Genomic DNA, 18,892 nt, shown 5'->3' with positions numbered 1-18,892 from the left:
GACGGTCGAGGAAACTCCAGCGGAGACTGTCGAGGCGAAGACTGGAACGAAGACATCGACTTTGTCTTCGAACCACGACGATGACCGTGAGCACAATCAGCTCTGTGACCCATTAAATTCCCCGAGGCGTGAGTTGGCTAATAGTCCACGTTGTTTGAAAGCACAGCCATGATTCCACGTTGCTGTTCTACAAGTTGCTCACTTTTGCCTGCAGCAGCCAGTCTTTGGAAGAACAGATCCAGCTCGATCCGTGCTCGATCCGTGACCTCCGCACACGTCCTAGCCGCGCCCGGAAAATAGAGGCGAACATGTGCACACAACTTTCGTGCATAGACTCCGAATGGTTCGTGTAGAGGGGAATACAGCACCTTCCCACCAGCACACGTTCGCGTTGATATCGTTGTGCCTAGTTCCAGTTCCACTGAGTCCGTGGATCTAGAAACGGAAAACCCAAAATCCAAAGGCTCCGGAGAGAACGACAGCAACGTCGGACGTCCTTCCGCTGCAGCTCCAATGTTCTGTCTTAGCCAGGCATACCGCTGAAACCCGTGGCAAAACGGGCGCTGTCCTAGGACATTATCGTGGATAACGCGAATCGTTGATTCGGATAAATCACTCAAAGACACGAGATCATTCCGGCACGGGCCTGCAGTCAGATACTCCAGACCATAAAATGCCTTCGGATGAACCTGCACGGTTAACATCCAGAGAGCCACAGAAATATCGTCCATCCCGCCCAAATCGCGCAGTCTCCGGTGATTTTTCGCCACGAACTGCACGCAGTCCATTGACAAGATGAAATTCGCTCCAAGTGCGAATGGCGGTAGCTCATTCAGTGGGTATTGGCCAGTAGAGAGGTAGTTGCGGGACTCACTGTCTCGAATCGGCTCAAGTTTACAAGCATTTTCGATCGATCGAACATGGCCAGCATAGTACTGCTTCCGTTGGCCTCGACGCTGTAGACGAGCGGCTATCTCGTCGAGGCGAAGGTAGAGGTCGTCATCCGCGACCATTACGTACTGTGCTCTCGGGTATCGTGTCGCCGCAAAGTGGAAAAAAGCTTTTGCTTTATCTGCCAGGCGAAAGTAGGAGTCATCGCAATCCAGTTCGTCCGTCAGTAGGTCTCCGTACACGGTTTTTTCCAGTTCAATTGCTTCCCAAACGCTCCGTAACTTCGTGTCTTCTTCCAGATCGTCGCCGTCTTCTTCCGAGACGACTGCGAACGGCCGACATCCCATGAAAAGCACTTTCACCCCTGGAGGCAACGCTGACTTGCTCGCCCACGTCTCTCGAATAGCCTGTCGGAAGGCAAAATGAGAGACGACAGCCGTTTTAACTCCAACAAGAAGCAGCAGGCCACTATCTGGTTCTGGGTCCGTCTCCCGGATCGAGTCGGACCTTGGTTCGTCAAGTTCTAGACGTCGCACAAGCTCGTCCTCTGGGGATCTCCATTGCGAGTGCGCCCATTCCACAAGGGACAACTGGAAGCCAGCTCGGTGCTTCCTGTCAATATCTTGGACTGCGTGGGCGACGTGCGCTAGAAACTGCGCTTCGTTTACCAACGTGAAAGAAATGGGGACGGATTTCCACTCGAACCTGCCACCAGAACGCGAAAGATACACTCGAGCAGTGCAGCTGCCAAGCTGACGGTACTGGAACCCGGGTTCCTCCACGCGAGAGCAGTCGATGGTTTCTCCATTCACCTCCACACACACGCGGACGTCTTCGGCTTGAGCGAGAAACTGGTGTTCGGCCCCGGGACGGACGACGATCTGCGTCTTGAACGCGACGGGGGATTTTTCTACCGCTCCATCAACAGGATAGATGATTTCGATTGCCGTAACCGGATCAAGTGAATCATTTGTGTGGGATTGAGCCCCTGCATCTAAATAGCCACCACAAGAGCCGAGCACGGTGCTCACCCACAGCAGAGCGAGTCGCACTAGCATATTCGGGGTACATCTGCCTATCCGAAAGGTCTCGGCTCGCACACCGAAAGATCGCGTCTTGACACGCCTGAACAATGCGTAGACTGCGAGTAGATGAGGTAATACTTCTCCTGTCGGTGGTTGTCTACGGCGTATCTAGTGGTAGCTTGGTTTCGGGTGTTGGAGATGCGACTGGTTTCCATGCACTGAAGACGCAGCGAGGCAGTGTGGACGACCCGGTCACCTCTCTGCAGATCATCTATCCTGTGGACGGAGCCGTGGAGACCGCCCCCGTGAAATTGGCCATGGCCATCAACATTCGAGCTGGGGGAGCGGAATTGTACAAGGAACTGTACTCCGAGAGGAGCGTTTGCTTCGAGTCGAGGAACGTGACGTTGGCGTGTTTCCCGGTAAACGAGTCGTGGATGGGGATAAAGGACTGCAAGGCTGCCACGTACACTGTACGTGCGTACTTTAGCGAGACGGACGAGAACCACAAACCCATAGGTGAGCGGCACTGGACGTCGCTGCCGATCACTTTTCATGTTGTGAGTGGTGCAGACTTGGCTGCGCGGGCTACAGACTTTGTGCGAGCGAGGCAGGCGAAGTATCGCGCAGGGTACGACCTCTCTCTTGTGGACTGGGCCGCGCAGCAGCAACAACAACGACACCCAACAGTTCTGAAGAAGCTGGAGGAGGAGCAGGTGGGGCTGCCTTTTGAGGAGGTTGGTGGCAGAGCTCAAGATGGAGAGCTCGTGCTCGTGATCGGAGTGAAAACGGCAGTCGCCTCGAACTTTGCGCTCCGCCAAGCCGTTCGAGAGACGTGGGCGAGCAAGGAGGCATTGCCTCGTGGTGCCAAAGTTCTGTTTGTGGGATGCCGGCCTCTGTCACTCGTTGAGGAATCGGAGCCTGGAGATCCGGACAAGGAGGTGGAGCGTAGACGCCTTCGAGAAGCTATTCTGCTGGAGAAGATGGTTTATGGCGACTTGCTGACAGAGGAGCTCGACTGCAACGACTCGTACCTTGACCTCGCAAACAAGGTGAAGGAGTTTTTGCACGTAGCAGCGACGCAGTATTCCAACGCCCAGTACGTGATGCTAGCTGATGATGACGTCTACGTTCGCGTCTCCGAATTGATCAGACACTTCGAGCACCTTGGTCCCCAGACTCGGTATTACAGTGGGCAGGTGCCGTCGATACAATATGGACGTAAGGACACGCCCAACAGAAACGCTAGCTCTCGCTACTCCTTGTCTGTGGAGCAATATCCGCTTTCTGAGCTTCCTCCGATGGCCATGGGCGCGTATTTCTTCCTCTCGATGGACTGTGCGAAGTTCGTTTCGAAGAATCGGTACCGACTCCACGGTCTTAACGGCATCGATGACATCACGATGCCAGTGTGGATGCTAGCCATTCAGGTACACGTTCAGCACCAAGCAAACCTGGGCTACTTACGCGCAAACCCATGCAACGACAGGTTCGTGGCATTCGGCGATTTGTCTCCGTTGGCACTCCGCGAAGTCCACAGCAATTTACAGGAAGGCCGCTCCTTTTGTCACGGATTTGAACGCAACCTGTGGTTTAAAACGTCGGGGGACGCGGTGAGAAACGGCTTGTACCGGATGCTCCCGTGGTTCCCAGAACCACTAGAGTTTGGATTTGTTGTCGCGAAAATGAACAAGACGGATCTGCACGAAATCGCGACTATCATTTCAACGCCAGCTTCTGCTGGTGTCAAGGTGTCGCATTCCCCAGCTCATGAGACGTTCCATGCGTACACGCGCCGGATATGTGCTGAGGCTCGGTTAAGCTTCCCAACCGCCGTCAAATCTACTTCTTGTTCTGCCATGGCTGATCGTCTAAAGACCGAGTTTCAAGTTTTCAGTGAGCAAACTTCTGAAGTAAATTACCAGTTGAATTAAACGCTGACCTCACAAAAGTATACTCCGTGGAGTATCCTTATACTAGTACAGATCTCAACTCGGCAAACTGCGAGTCATCAATTGCGCAGGGAGTTTGTGAGCTTCTCGTGCTATTTCGCAAGTCATTCCTGTGTGCAAGCCTTACTCTGCGCTGTGCCGACAGAGTGATTGGTGTAGAGAGCAAGATTGAGGAGAGGATGACGCGTCGAATCCCAGAACTGATCGAATATGTGAGCACGTGCGGCACCAACACGCTTAGTACGTTTGGCGAGTCCAAATTGGATGGTTTGGCTGCAACGTTGAACTACTGCTACAAAGTACTTGAAGTACCATTCAGCGATACGAATTATCCGGACCAGGAGATTCTAGACTGGATGGATGGCTACGACCGGCTTGTACAGAAGGATGAGTAACCTGCCAAAGTTTTCAACGTTCTGGCGAAGTTTGAGGAGGAGAAGTTTCTTCATCCGCTGAAATCTCCATTCGAAGTGCTGAAGATTGAGCTGCCGCGGGTCAAACTGAGCTTATGTCTATACAACGGAATGCAGTTCGAATCTGTGGAGCCTAAGGGCTACATGTCGGCGACAAACCAGCAGTTTGGCCGCGGGTTAGACGATACCTTAGCTTGGCATGCAAGGACAGATCTGATACGTCGCGGCCGGAGCTTGGCATGCTGGTTCCAGTTGGTTTTGTAGGAGACTCTTCTAAAGCCATGGTTGATATCAGCCTTCCAAGCGAAGCAGATAGTACTATTGGTGTTGCGGGCTACGACCCACACCACCGTTTAAAGACGTTTGAAACGGAGATGGTTAGCGCGAGACTGCAGCTTGCCGCTGTTTGAGCTCGAGCGGGGACGAATATACCGTGCAAGCGCTTGGAAATGACTGGGGCGGAGGCTGCTCTACAAATTTTCTCAGTCGAGTCGACCATTTTCCGACTTGGAAAGGAATGCTTTACTAACGGGGTGCAAGTTGAGCGGCCGAGAACCAGCAGTGAAGGTTTTGGCATTGGCGTTGCTGACAGAATCGAATCGTCTAGCTTGGAGAACCCCAGTCGATGAACTCGGCAATGGACAGTGCTGACGAAGAGGCTGAATACGCGGATTTGATTGCTGAGCACGTTCGACGGAACCCTTTGCGTGCACAGTTTCGTGCCAACGAGGAGAAGTTCATTCTTGGGCACATGCAGCCAGCGTGTATCAATATCGAGTTCGCCTACTGAAGCGGTGTCGTGTAAGTCACCTCCTCGTGGTGCCGACTACTTGAAATCTACCGAAAAGGAATTGAGTCTTTTCGTAAGAGTCGAGGCTACGCCAGAGAGAAAGTTCCACCACTGCCGTTGCACAGCGGTTCCACCAATGTCATGGGCGAAAGCGTGCTGGATGAACTGAAAGTGCTGAAAAGCTACCACTCGCAGGCCCAACCAATGGTAAGGGCTGCACCGGACATGTTACTTGGATCACTCGCGACGCTGCTGAGCGATGTTCCATCTCGTCGACTTGAGTCCGAAACAAATCTGTGGGATGCATTTGCAAAAGCTACGAGCAGCGCGCGTGACTGCCTTCTCATCTGTGTGCTTTCGATGACGAAACGCTTCATACGCTGGTGCCGAAGTTGACGGAAAAGGCGAGGGAGGAGTGGAATCTGATAGCAGCTCTGTACATCTGATAGGAGCTCTGTATAGCTTTCCCCACTTCCACTTCTCTACCGGTCCGACAGACACCAGGGCGGACGCTCCGGACTCGCAAGCGCTGGCCTCGTGCGTGCACCCTCTCTGGCTGGCTGTGTCGCGGCAGGGCCTACGCCTCTGCAGGGCGGGCAGAAGGTCAAGAATGTGTGCAGATGGCGCGGGGGAGTGGAGCACATGAAGGTGACAAGAGCACAAAAGACGCGGCGCCGCTGACGCTCCAGATGCAGGTGCAGCTAAAGACGCGGGAGGCTGTGCGTGGCGTGGAGCTACACTATACTGGGCTCATAGACACCAATGTGCTCAGCGCGAAGGAGAAGCTGGTGTCGCTGGCGCAGCATCCTGGCGGAGACAGACCAGGAGATCCTGCTAGAGAATTTTGTCGAGGATGGAAGCACGCTGGTGGTTGTGCGGGCTATTGTGGAGGCGGACGTTGCTACGTTCTAGGAGGGCGATGTGCTTTTCACGGCGGTGCCATCGCGCCTTTTTCCCTCGAGGCTTTGTGTGGGACGAAGGCTTTCACCAGCTCGACGTGTCGGCGTTTGACGACAGCGTTTCGCGTGATGGGATTTCTCATTAGCTTGGCCTCATGGAAGAGGACGGCTATGTTGCAGGCGAGCAAATTCTGGGACAAGGTGCACGCCGTCGGGTGCCTGCCGAGGTTTTTGGTGCAGCGTGTAGAATCCTCCGACTCTGTTGTTGGCTCTGGAGAAGACACCTAACAGCCGATTCGGTCAAGGAACCAGTACCTGGACTGGAAATTGTAGTACCTCCTGAATGACCTAAGCAAAAAGGCGTTGATAAGGCAGCAGCGAAAGATGCTGGAGCCAAGGATAAAGAGACCAAGGCCCGAGTATGTGGTATGTGGTAAGTGGTGGCTGGACCCTCCAGGGTCTGGGGAATCAACCGTAGGCAGCAAGGAAAAGGTGGCCAAGACGACGCGTTTGAAGTGGGCTCATTGCAGAAAAGGAGAAGCTCGATGAACGCCAAGGCCGAACCAAATGCGAACAAGAGCAGCGAGGATGAGGACGGCGTGATGGAGACGTGGTGGAAGGACTCGAAGTACAAAGGCACCGATTACATGGACGTGCTCGCGAAAGACGAGGTTAAACCTGTCCACGGTGCCTCCAAGACACCGCATAGCCCACTAGTTGCACAGCACACGTGGGTGGCTTCGGTGACGCTGAGGAAGTAAGTTAATGTTAATACACACTCTAGCTGTCCGCTGATCCGTTGAGGCCTTGTAGGACAGGAATTCGAGCGCCAGCGACTCGAAGTGCGAGAATGGGCACAGCGGGTCTTGCGTGTGGCCTGCGAAAACACCTCCTCGTTCTCGGAGCGTGGCTTGATGAGAGGCTCGTGCGAGGCCTTGTCCTCACACACCTCGGAGGCCAGCATCGTGCCGTACTGGGCAATCTGCGAGCCCACATCAATCTGCAACACGTTCAGCAACGCCCCCACCGAGTTGTCGTGCGCCGAGAAGGAGAGTCTGGCTGGCTGCTTGTTGTCCACCACCGCCTTGACAAAACCGTACACCGCCTTCACGCCATCCTTGAGCGCGCCGTAGCAAAAGTCCTTGTGATAGTACAGTCGCTGCCACAGCCCACCTGGCTCGACCTCCTTGAACACTTGCAGCGGGGTGCATGGTCACCAGCACGTTGCACGCGCACGTGTGCACGTACAAGAACTGAACCTTCTGCTGCTCGATGAAGCCTCGAAGCAGACACAACACCGACTCAATGGTGCGCGGAACACTGCTGAACAGCACGTAGACGTCGTCCGCCTGGACGTTGTCTCCACGAGCGGTCCGTATGGCTGTCTCTCGAGACATGACGGTCTGTTCCAGCAACTCGAACTGCTCGGTAGTGTGTCCACTGTGGAGGCCCACAAGTCCTTCTCCTGCTGCGTGGCCTGCACCTTCGTCTCGATGGGCCTGAGCACGGCTGTACCGTGGAGAAGATGTGCTACGTCGCGACTAGTCGAAGAGGTAGCCATTACACATACCTGTTGCAGCCACTGTAGTCGAAGTTGTAGCCATTACAAGTCCCACTGTAATGACCCCACTGTAATGGCTACAGCTTCGACTAGCTGCAACAGGCATGTGCCAGCAGCAGCAGCAGCAGCACTGTTTGGCGAAGCAGAGTCTGCTGCTCGTCTTCTTCTTTGCTCTGGAAGAGCTCGCTTCCACCGCTCGCGACTGTCAGCAGCAGCTGATCCCATCGTCGCAGAGCGCTGGAGCCCACGCAGAGCCCTTGCGAGGTTTACTGCTGGGGCCATGGATTGGGATCACTTTCGGCCCAGCAGTGCGTGGCTTCTAGAACATGCCATTCTTAGCGCCAGAGCCACACAAAACGAGATATGTCGCATTTTCTCGTTTGAATTCAGTTTGGCGCCCAAACGCCCGCCCACAGCCCAAACGAGTCATTCTCCGTTTGGACCAGCAGAGCTCAAGCAAGAAACTTCCGACTGGACCATGGTGAGCGAGACGTACCTTCGCAAGGCGCTGGCGCACACGAAGGCCAAGTACGCGAGCCTTCAAGACGCGCACTCGCAGCTACAGGCGAAGCACGCGCTGCTGGAGGGCGAGCACGCAGAGGTCAAGGGCAAGCACTTGAAGCTCCAGGAGGAGTACGCGCTGCTGGAGGGCGACCGCAACGATCAGGAGGCCGACGTCTGGCTTTGGATGATGCAGCACAAGAAGCTCCAGGACGAGCACGCGCAGTGGAAGGCCGCATGCGCCGCGCTCATGGAGGAGGTGGAGCGCAAGTTTTTGGAGGAGAACTACATGGCCGAGCTGGCGCAGCAGTATGGCCAGTCTCGCTGGCACGTGGCCAAGGTGGCCGAGCTTTTTTGGCCTGGAGCCTGTCGTGCTGCATCATCCAAAGCCAGATGCGCGTGCTCGTCTTGGAGCTTCTTGTGCTTGGCCTGGAGCCTGTCGTGCTGCATCATCCAAAGCCAGACGTCGGCCTCCTGACGAGGAGACGGCTGACAGACTGACCAGGGAACTCGCAGAGGCCAAGGACGAGACCACGCAGCACGTCGAGGCGACCAACACACTGCGCTCGCAGATGACGGCGCTGCTGACCAGCGCGAAGACGGCTGTGGCCAGCTGGGAAGCTTCCACCACCAAGAAGAAGCTAGTGACCGTGGAAGCGCCCAAGATCGTCAAGGTGCCGACGCAGACGCAGACGCGCTGTGTCCAGAGGCGGGAGGTGGAGTTGACGGAGACTCTGGTGAGGCTGGAGGAGCTGAAGCTGAGTGGAGCGACTACGGTGCGCTCCAAGAGCACGTCGTCATCGGCACCGACGCCTGTGAAGTTGGCGGCGAGCAAGGCTGCAAAGTTGGCGGCGCAGAGACTGCAGCAGTCCAAGGAGACGAAGAGTGCCGCGAAGAAGGAGTCGTTCGGCTGGGCGTCCAAGACCAAGAGGCTGGCGCCTTCGCCATCGCCCACGTCGTCGTCGCCGCAGCGTTCTCGGCGGTGGGCAGCTTAGTCGTCTTGGACGGCAGCTGGACGTGAACTGCTGCGTGGCGGCTGCTGCGGCAAGATCATGATCGGCGACAAGCTGGAATGGTTGGCGTGGGGAACTGACCCGCTTGGAGGCACCTCTTCGCGTGGTCAGCTCTCCAAGGCCTCTCCAGTTTGGCGGGGCAGAGACTCATCTCTCTCTGTCCCGCGCGATTCTGTGGCTATTCTACGATGGAGGTTCCTGGGCGTGGAGTGCCGAGGCTTAGCAGGCCTTGCGTGAGGTGCGTCAGCAGGCTCAGTTGATCGGGGCTCATTACCCTCGTTCAAGCTGTAGATGCTGGCGTACTTCGCGTGAGGTGCGAGTGTGGTGTGCTTTGCAGTGGTCGACAGGGACTCATGACTCTCTGTCGACCACTGTGATTGCTCACTTGCTTGCTCTCCTACTTCGCTTCGGCGCTTGCGTCCGAGGCTTTCGTCGTGTGAGGCGCCTGGATTCCGCTCGCCGAATGGACTTCTGCTACCGCCACATGCTGCTTGATCCGACAAGAAGACGTTGATGAACAATTGCTAGCTAGGAAGACAAGTTTGTACTTTTACATATCGTAACGCAGTGGCAATATATTTTGTTGAGCCAGCAATGGGATCTATCAACCTTGTCTGTCGCGCTCTCTCAGCCTTGTCTGCCACGAGTAAAACACCCGAAGACTGGAGCGTGCACACGTTGTCTCAAACACAACAAGTGACTAGCAAGAAACAATACTTCCACTCGACACCGGACCCTTGTCCCGCCGTACAGGTCGTACCTCTATAGCCTGCAGTCTGCAGCAGAAAATTTGAATGAGTTTAGTTGTGAAAGTGGCGAAGCACTGCGTCCGCCATGAACCGACTCGGTACAGTCGGATGCCACGAGAAAGCCTCGTTGAACGCCGTCATGTTGGCCACGGGTGCTTCACGACGCATTCGAGTGTACATCTCGGGCGAGTCGTCCACGCGCACAACGTACTCGGCGCAATCCTGCAGACTGTCGAATCGGCCACAATCGATGAAGCTCTCGGGGTTAAACAACTCGGACACGGTCTTGGAATCGCCCCAGTACACGGGCACACTGCCCGCCAGAAAGGCATTCACCAGCTTCTCCGTCACGTAGCCCGCCGCGCGCGTGTTTTCAAAGGCGAGCACGAACTTGTACGGCGCATACCGGCGCACCGCGTCGTCATTGTAGAAAATGGCCAAACGGGATGCCATCTTCGTCTGGTCAGGAGGTCTCGACGACCCCGCACACTTTCCGAGGGCGTCTACAGGTCGAAGAGCATTCAGTGCGTCGTACATGAGCTCGCGGTCGCTTCGATCGCAGTGAGCGTACAAATATGCGCAGAACTTCGTCTTTGGAGACTCGGTTTTCGTGTCCGAGGGAGACAAAAGCGACAACGGTCCGTGGTCTAGCCGCTCCGCGAAGGACGCACTTGCCATCGACAGGTGGATGTGCTTGGTCCGGTTAGCGTTCGCTAGCGTCGAGATCAGCAGTACGCGTTCGTCGAGACCATCGGTGCTCCAGGCCTCACCTGACAGCATCACCAACTGCGTCGTTCTATCTGGTTTTGTTGCACCAGATTTGTTGCGACTGCTGCTATCAACGCTTTTGGCGGTGCCGGCACTGTAGCGCTCGAAGTATTCTGCCACCATCTTCTGGCACGCGGGTGCTCCTGCTGGATTGCATTTACCACCCAAGGGACTGAAGACAAACACGTCGGGAGAGATACCAAGGTATTTCTCCAGGAGGTTGGCTGGTATCACTAACATGGGACGCATTTGCGCCTCAAAAACGGAGGCGAAGAGGCATTCCAGCACAACGTGCGAGTATGACGCGCTAGGTGCATACGCAACGACCAGAGCGGACTTGGCCGGGTCTGCCTGGAAAAGATTATGCCGCCACAGCTCTCCTCGCGATAGGTCGATGGGTCTTTCTTGCTTGAGTTGGTGGTAGCAGTCTTGGATTTTCGGCTGTACAGTTGTTGCGAAGTCGAAATAGCTGGCGTTTACGACTGTGAACGGCAGGTGCTGCTTTGCCTCGAGAAAGAGAGACAAAAGGTAGGACGGGAAGGTGTTTACTGATGAGATATATGAAATCTCGACCCCTGCATTGGTTGGAGCTGACAGCGTTGTCGTCACTTGCAAGTGTCCTGACGAGACGATTCTTGTGTGGACATCAACCTGCAGTTGGTGCAATTCGTGGCTTGGGATAGGAATTGCGGAGGTCATTTCCAGTTGAGAGGGAGATGTATAGTGATTCCACGTGAGGCGGTCGAAGTCATGGCAAAACGCTTTGCCTCCAAGAAGGTTCGCGTGGATGATACGGACACCGAGTGGGGATAACTCTGCGAATGAGATTAAATTGTCTCTGCAGGGCTGGAGAGTAAGATGCGAAAACTGTTGTGTGTTTTCCAGATGAACTTGCATCACTAGTAGCCACAGCCCGACGCTGACATCCTCCAGTCCATTCAAACTCCGCAGTCGCCAATGATTTCTTGAAAGAAAGCGAGCACAATCCATCGAAATCACGTAGTGAGGACCAAATGCATAGGGCAGAAGCTTGTTCATCGGATACTGATGCTTTGGCAAATAGTTCTGGTGCGATTCTTGACGAACAGGGGAAGAAATGCGAGTAAAGCTCGAGCCCCACGCTTGACCCATATACATCCGTTTCCTTCTCCCTTTTTGCTGAAGGAGTTGAATTAATTTATCCACTCGCAAGTAGATATCATCATCTGCGATCATCACGTACGGCGTTTGTGCGAATTCGGCCGCCGCAAGGTGGAAAAAAGCCACCACCTTCTCCGCCAATAGTCCGTAGGAGTCTTCACACTCAAGCTCATCGGTCAGCAGGTCTCCGTACACTTTCTTCTCCATATTGACTGCATCCTGCAAGTATCGCTGCTCACTCTCGTCGTGTACACCGAGCATGTTTGGGTTACAGCCCAGAAACATCACTTTCGCTCCATATTTCCTCGCGTCCTGTGCCCATGTATCTCGAATCGCTTGGCGACGAGCGAAGTTTGTCACCACGGCCGTCTTTATTCCAATCACCAGCACAGGCTCCGTGCCATCGGCATGCAAAATAATTGAAGTGTTAGCGCTGTTCCCGTTGTCTGACAGTTTTTCGTGCCGCTCTTCCATCCACTCGAGTAAATTCACATCCCTCGGCAGGTGAAGCGATGCATGACTTTGCTCCACCACATTTGCAGCGTGTACATCATACTCCTCTTCACTCACGATAGAAAACCAGGTTGGACTGGTCAAGTGCTGCCGTTCAACACCGCCATCGTCAGTAACGAAGGCTCGTGCAGTGTGGTGCCCCTCCGGTAGATCGTGAAAAATAATGTCGGGGTGAAGAACTGAGTTGCATTTAGTCACGACATCCTGGAACTCGATGCACACTCGCTTCCCGGTATAGTACGCGACGTACCGCTCCATGCTCGTGATGCCCATGTGGGTCGAAAACTTGAGCGGTAGCTTCACCACGGACCCATTGGCAGGATGGACAATGTGGAATCGGTACACAGGGTCTCCCCCTTGACGGGGAATGGGGATCACAGTATCCAACGCGACAGTTGCAGAGGTAATAGCGATCGACCACCACGCGGCAAGCAGTAGCCGAGTGCACTTGAGCTCCATAACTAGATTTGCTATGAATGGGACAAAAAAAAGTAGACAAAAATATATTTGGACTCGGTAATTTAGCTACCCGCTACATTGTAGCCTACAACGGTCTCCTTCTTCATTTTTCATAATGAGAAGTCCCCGTCAACTGTACGTGTTGATGCACGCAGCTATTTGCTACGCAACGCTTGATCATGCGTGGAGGCTTGGGTCGAGTGACTTCTCACGTTTTTCGTTATTGCGCGTGTGCGGGCTCGGGATTTGTTGACCTGCAGGCTCCTGTACTACTGAGTCATCCATGTCTGGCTCACTCCACAACTCACCACACAACAAGCAAGTGACAACAAACCAACCCGACTCCAGGTGAAGAGCATGACTCGCCCTTTGGAGCCGCAATCGTACATGACCGTGCATGCGCCCCGGTCCTCGCAGCAGAACTCCGACGTCAAAGTCGTAGAAGTAGGGAACACGCCTGACGTGAGCGCGGCGACGAGCAAACAAGTGTCCGTGGTGGAGTTATTCTCTTTCGCAGACTCGGCCGACAAGCTGCTCGTGCTCTTGGGCACTGCGGTGCCGGTGTCCTGCGACCAATGTTGGTCCTTACATCATCAACGAGTTCGGCGAGAGCGAGACGCCGGCCCTCAGTATGTTGAGCGTTCGCGCTGCGTCGATTACCTTCATGATCGTGGGTATCATCGGCTTCGTTGTGGCTTACCTGCAAGTGTACTGCTGGTCCCTCACGGCGTCGCGCCAGCCCAAGCGCATCTGAAGCCTCTACGTCAACGCCATCCTCACCAAGGAGATCGGTTGGTTCGACGTGAACGACCCGATGCAGTTGTCTTCGCGTGTGACCGAAGCCACGATCACTATCCAATACGACATGGGCGCCAAGATGAGCGACCTGTTGGCGCACAGTTGTCGGGAGGTCAAAAGCAGCGTATTGCCATCGCGCGAGCCATCATCAAGAACCCGCCGATTCTGCTGTTGGACGAGGTGACGAGTGCGCTGGACACGGAGAGCGAGCGCATCGTCCAGACGTCGCTGGATCGGTTGGTGGCAGGGTCGAACCGCACGACGATCTTTGTGGCCCACCGGTTGTCGACTATCCGAGACGCAGACCGCATCGCCGTGCACAGTGGCGGTCAGATCGTGGAGCTTGGCTCTCACGACGAGCTCGTGCGTATTCCCGACGGTCACTACCGGCTTCTCCTTCAAGCTCAATCGCAGCCATCTGCTGAGGAAAAGGCTATAGGAGCCGACGAAACGATGATGGTAGACGTATCGACCGAGATCGATCGGAAAAGCTCACAACCGGTGCAGTCTGCCAGAGCGTCTAGCAAGTCCAGTGGACCGGCAATGGGAGCCGACACCTCAAGTGAAATCAACGACAGTGAATCCGGCTCCACCGAGAACATCTCGAAAGTCTCCGCGTTGCGCATCTGGAAGATGGCTTTCCCTGAATGGGAGTTCTTGGCGCTGGGTGGTCTTGGAACCGCAGTCTACGGAGCTGTCTACCCCGTGTATGGCCTGCTCATCGGTGCGCCCATCAAGCTTTACGCCGAAACATACAAAACCAAGCACAAAATGCTGGCTACTACTCCCTGTACCTGGGTATCCTCGCTGTCGTGTGTATGGTGGAGCTGCAGACTGGAACGATATAAATGAGATGAAAAGTCTAGATCACGGTTGAAAAAGTGTCGTGAGTTTGCATTAAAACGGTCACTACTCTCTCTTCTCCAGTGTGGGCTGTTGGTGGGGAGGCAGGCTGTTTTAGCACTGGAACGGCCAGAACAGCAAGTAGCAGACCTTCTCATCCGCGGCACTTCCAGTGAGACTGGCACTCTCGTCACGTAGGTTACGCTCCGTGAGAAGAGTCGAAGTCCCCGTGCCGCCGGCATTTGCAGAAGCCAGCAGAGCTGACAACACGAGGGCGAAGGTCGGCAACAACTTCATCATCTTGGTGTGAGTCGGAGGCAGCAAAATGGGAAATGGAAAGAGGATCGAGTTCGACTTTGTCTCGCACAGAGCGAAACCAAGTTACTGCATTGAAATGGATACCAAGTACTTCGACCTGGAGCGATCATAGGCTCGCCAGTAGCCTGCCTGTGTTACCAGCCGCTTACGCGCCAAATATCCCCGAACACGTGTACGGCAGCGATTTCCACCCCAAGAAATAGCACGTCTTCTCCTCCAGACCGGCAGCAGCGCCAGCAGTCCCGCTAGCACTCGAGTCGATGTTAGTCCGCAGATTGCGCTCGACGGCTGAAGCGTCGACGTTGGCATCAGCTGCAGCGAGTTGCGTCGTGAAGGTAGCGACAATACATGCGAGCAGTAGCTTGTTCATCGTAACTCGGTTAGTCGTCGAGTGGGGTGTGCGGTTGGCGGTGTTTTCGTGAATGCAGCCACAGTCAGACAGCACGAAAACCTCCCCCAGTCAAACACGAAATTCTAGGTGACATCAAGTTTATCCGACTGAAAGTGCATCATCCAGTATCTAAGGCCATATATCCAAGATACCACAACATCGCCAAGCAAAAGCTCCAAGAAATCCACGGTCTACGTAGCAGGCAATGTAGCGTGAAGATTAACATACCACAGCGAACGATCGCTCCAGTGACGACGGAAAACGAATGGGAACGCCAGCTACCAGTCGTGGTCCGTAACATTTCGACCACAGATGAGTTTGTCCATTTCGTCGTGAGCGCTCGATCTCCACAATCAACCCGAGTTTCTTACAAGCTATGCAAGTCTTCTCGCAGTACCTCCACGTTCTCGCTGCCAAGCGTAAGTTGAAGCCGAGATCCACAACTTTATCGGCAGTCGCCACGTCGTCGAGCATCTTAACGACTACGGCTCCTGCTGCGAAGCCCGGCCTGCAAAAAAAAACAAAGACACACAGACACCCACGACAACAAAACTACTGCCCCCCTCCCCCGCTAACCGTGCAGTTTACCTTAATCGACTGGAGCGCCAACTCCACGGGCGATGCTGGTAGTGAGGCAATATGTATTATATCTGCCAGAAACGTAGGATTAACCATCTCATAACGAGGCCAAATCGCTGATGTCAAACTACACTGCGGAGCAACTGTTGTGCTTTTGCAAAAAAAAATCGAGGCAGCTGGAAGCAAAGTGAAAAATGCAGCCGACCCACTGCCCTACTACGGTTTAGCTCTTGGTCTTTCGCTCATCTGACAGCGCGCACCGCTCGGTGATCGTCGTCGCCATCCAATTGCCGGCGTCTGTGCCCATGCTCTGGAAGCCTTGGATGATCCCCGCGCGGTCGCCAAGTGACTCTTCCTGGCTCATCTTCCATTTGCCCCCGAGACTCGTGATCTTGATCTCCACGCCCACGATTGCCTTGGTCATTGTGCGGATATAGGACGCTGGTGCGTCCTCCACCTTCCACGGCTGCTTGAAACCCATGATCTTGGACTCAGCCATGTGCGATAGGTCTCGAATCTGCTGACCCAAGTACGCGGACGAGGTCTCGGCTTTCATGTCGTAGTACACCGTCACCACGCCGTAAGCTTGCACCGCCGCGTAGTTCCACGTCGGAACGACTTTGCCAGTTGCCGGCTTGGTCTCAACGTTGAATTTGGCCGTCACGTAGTGGTTGACGGGCGCGTTGAAGAGCACCATGACCTCCTTCTCCAGCTGCATGGGCTGGCCTGGCTCTAGGCCCGCGGACTGCGCACGAGCTTTGGCGCTCGCGACCATCGCCTTGGCTTGCGGGTTCGCGCGCGCCATGTGACCGCGCAACGTGCCAAAGTCCGTCTCGCTGCTGTCGTCGGCGATGTCAAGAACCCAGGGGATGTGGCTGCACTGCAACAGTGGGAAGGCGCTGGATTCGATGGCCGTCGTGAGGACGCCCAGCGGATTCGCGCGGATGAACGCGCGCAGCGCAGGCAGCGACTTCTCCGCGTGGTCAGCGCGCAGATACATGGCTATATATCTTAAGCTGCAGAAACGAGAATGAGCTCGAGCGGCGTCTTGTGGCGAAGTCGAAGAAAATGATTGTGGCAGGACTACAGCGGGTTAGCAAAGGAGATGGTCACAGTCTGACTCACCAGAAGGGGTAATAGCAAGAGAGATGACATCGAATCTAGCGATTGGATGGCACATGCTTCATTTTTGAGATGGGGAAACTTGAGTTGTGGGAGGCCCATTCCCAGCAATTCGCAATGACAGACGAACAGCAGCAACATCTAGTAGAGACGCTAGCAGCAGGGGTACACACGTCAAGTCACTGGACAGATGAGACCTCGGTATACTTCCGATCAACTCTAGTACAGCGGACAGCAGCACTACCAGATCAAGCCGAGTACTTACGGTATGACAAGACTGGAGACCCAGGACTACCCACTTATCCAACCATGTCGGAGAAGCAACGTCAGTGCAGGCAACACAAACAGCAACCCAAGCAGCAGGGACCTACCAAGTCATGGCGGTTGCCAGTGCATGGAAACGGAAGCAGAAGAGCAAAATACAAGGACACTGCTTCAGTGCATGCCATAGTATCGTGATGATGATAGACACCAACAAACCGACACAGTCACTGTCGAAATGGATGGTGCAGTATCACTTTAGTACATCACCGGAGGAACAAGTATTTGGTGGATGGATTATACTAAAAGAAGAAGAAGACAAGGTGTGGCACGGGATAGAAGCTGCAAGTCTCTGCTTCCCGACCAAGGGATCAAGACACAGCAATGCGATGGCAATACTGGACAAAGGGCTCCAAGCGTTCAAGTAACACGAGGGTGCGGCACAAACGTATTTCCGAATTGACAGTGTGGGCAAAACAATCCAGAAGCACCTCAGCGCCAAAATGGAACAAACGGAAGGAAGACAGCAGCCCAGAACAGCAAATGAACCAAGAACTACACCAGTTTTTTGTCGTCCAATGGGGAACTCCAGCGAAAAAAACAAGCCTCGAAGCAGTACATCTGGTAGCGAAAGCACAAACAGCAAAAACCTACCATCTACGAGACCCAGCAGGAACATCACGAGACCCGCTGCTCGCATATCTCCGCCAATTCGACAGCCATGACCAGAATTAAAACACTCCAAGACGGACGAGCGGCATAAAGTCGCGTCTTGTATATTATAAGGCTTCTATAGGAAAAGAACATAAACATCAAATAGAAGGCCACTTAACCTTGCAACTTGCTTCATTTTTGCCAACACGGACGCCGTAACTACAATACAATCTGTGTACACGTGTATTTTCGCTTACGATAGTAATCACACCTGGCACGGTTGAACTGTGATACCCCTGGTTATGAGAAAACAATTTGTTTCTGAGGCCTCCGGCCTGGTGCGCTCACTTGGTAAGCTTAGTCTGCAACGAACACATGGGCAACTTTTCCGAACATTGACAGTGGACTAGGCACTACCGTAACAAGGGGCTGCTTGTATCCATATTCATAACCAGCAGAACACCTCTTTTGCCTAAGCCATCGTCTTCGCACTGCTGACCTAAATAATTTGGATAAGGGAAAGCTTCGCCAATGCATAAAGTAGAATTTGTCAACGTACGACTGGGATTGAAGTGGCGGTGTTCGACGCCTCAGAGACCCACCTGCAGGGCATTAGAAGGTTCTCCACGTTCACTCTGCAGGTCTCCTCCGTCACCGCCTGGTACGCGATTAAAATCAATGCTCTACTTGATTATCTGCTTAGCTACTTCCAAGTACTACGAAGTAAAAGTTACTCCATTCCAGGCACCTCGTGACGAAGGGCGAACGAAAGCAGCTTTCCTAGCAGTACATCGTGATTCTCGTCCACCACCGTCCGCGCGGACGAGTTGTAGCTCTTTGTCCGCAGGAGCTCCTTCGTGTCCTTCATCTGAATCATCGCAAGCAAAACTGCAGCCCCACAAGCACGTAAGCACATCACTCCGATTTATCACACAGCAACCTCATAACCCACCTCTCAACGGGGCCCACGCATCTGTAGCCGCGTAACTGATCTGCGCGTCGCTGAGTACTGGCGCCTCCCAGTCCGACACTTGCATCTGCTTGTCAAGCGATCCGCCCAGGAACACCTGGCACGCCGTTTTCAATCCAGGTCGCTGGCAGCCCAGTTTGTGGGCGATGTACAGCGTATCCACCGTCGAATTCACCTCTTGCACAAGCTTCGACGCTTTGAGCTGTCGGAAGTCGTCACTCAGCGAGTGGCCCACTTTGAGCACTGCGGGGTCCGCGAACAGCTCTTGCAGCACTGGGGGAA

General features: G+C 54.4%; 6 protein-coding genes across 6 annotated transcripts; 2 read left to right on the top strand and 4 right to left on the bottom strand.

Moving 5' to 3' along the window:
* Window positions 1-137: 137 nt before the first annotated feature.
* On the bottom strand, window positions 138-1,949 carry KRP23_15001 (Beta-1,3-galactosyltransferase 1; the record flags this gene model as incomplete). The annotated part of the gene is made up of 1 exon (XM_067885890.1): window positions 138-1,949. The coding sequence occupies one exon, from the start codon at window positions 1,947-1,949 to the stop codon at window positions 138-140; it is 1,812 nt and encodes a 603-aa protein (XP_067736896.1).
* A 74-nt stretch (window positions 1,950-2,023) lies between these two features.
* On the top strand, window positions 2,024-3,850 carry KRP23_15000 (Hydroxyproline O-galactosyltransferase GALT3; the record flags this gene model as incomplete). The annotated part of the gene is made up of 1 exon (XM_067885889.1): window positions 2,024-3,850. The coding sequence occupies one exon, from the start codon at window positions 2,024-2,026 to the stop codon at window positions 3,848-3,850; it is 1,827 nt and encodes a 608-aa protein (XP_067736895.1).
* Window positions 3,851-6,515: 2,665 nt separating this feature from the next.
* Window positions 6,516-7,103, top strand: KRP23_14999 (uncharacterized protein; the record flags this gene model as incomplete). Its single annotated transcript, XM_067885888.1, has 2 exons — window positions 6,516-6,657; window positions 6,784-7,103. 2 exons carry the CDS (start codon window positions 6,516-6,518, stop codon window positions 7,101-7,103), a joined length of 462 nt encoding a protein of 153 aa, XP_067736894.1.
* Window positions 7,104-9,845: 2,742 nt separating this feature from the next.
* KRP23_14998 (Hydroxyproline O-galactosyltransferase GALT3) lies at window positions 9,846-12,674 on the bottom strand (the record flags this gene model as incomplete). The annotated part of the gene is made up of 1 exon (XM_067885887.1): window positions 9,846-12,674. One exon carries the CDS (start codon window positions 12,672-12,674, stop codon window positions 9,846-9,848), a length of 2,829 nt encoding a protein of 942 aa, XP_067736893.1.
* Window positions 12,675-15,826: 3,152 nt separating this feature from the next.
* On the bottom strand, window positions 15,827-16,603 carry KRP23_14997 (uncharacterized protein; the record flags this gene model as incomplete). The annotated part of the gene is made up of 1 exon (XM_067885886.1): window positions 15,827-16,603. The coding sequence occupies one exon, from the start codon at window positions 16,601-16,603 to the stop codon at window positions 15,827-15,829; it is 777 nt and encodes a 258-aa protein (XP_067736892.1).
* Window positions 16,604-18,370: 1,767 nt separating this feature from the next.
* KRP23_14996 (uncharacterized protein) lies at window positions 18,371-18,677 on the bottom strand (the record flags this gene model as incomplete). Its single annotated transcript, XM_067885885.1, has 2 exons — window positions 18,371-18,528; window positions 18,593-18,677. The coding sequence occupies 2 exons, from the start codon at window positions 18,675-18,677 to the stop codon at window positions 18,371-18,373; spliced, it is 243 nt and encodes an 80-aa protein (XP_067736891.1).
* Between the last annotated feature and the right edge of the window lie 215 nt (window positions 18,678-18,892).

The sequence above is a fragment of the Phytophthora ramorum genome (assembly GCF_020800215.1).
Source record: "Phytophthora ramorum isolate Pr-102 chromosome Unknown Phyram_PR-102_s0024, whole genome shotgun sequence".
In the NCBI taxonomy this organism is placed as follows: domain Eukaryota; phylum Oomycota; class Peronosporomycetes; order Peronosporales; family Peronosporaceae; genus Phytophthora; species Phytophthora ramorum.
The sequence above is the reverse complement of the archived record's forward strand: the minus strand, read 5'-3'. Positions and strand labels throughout refer to the sequence as shown.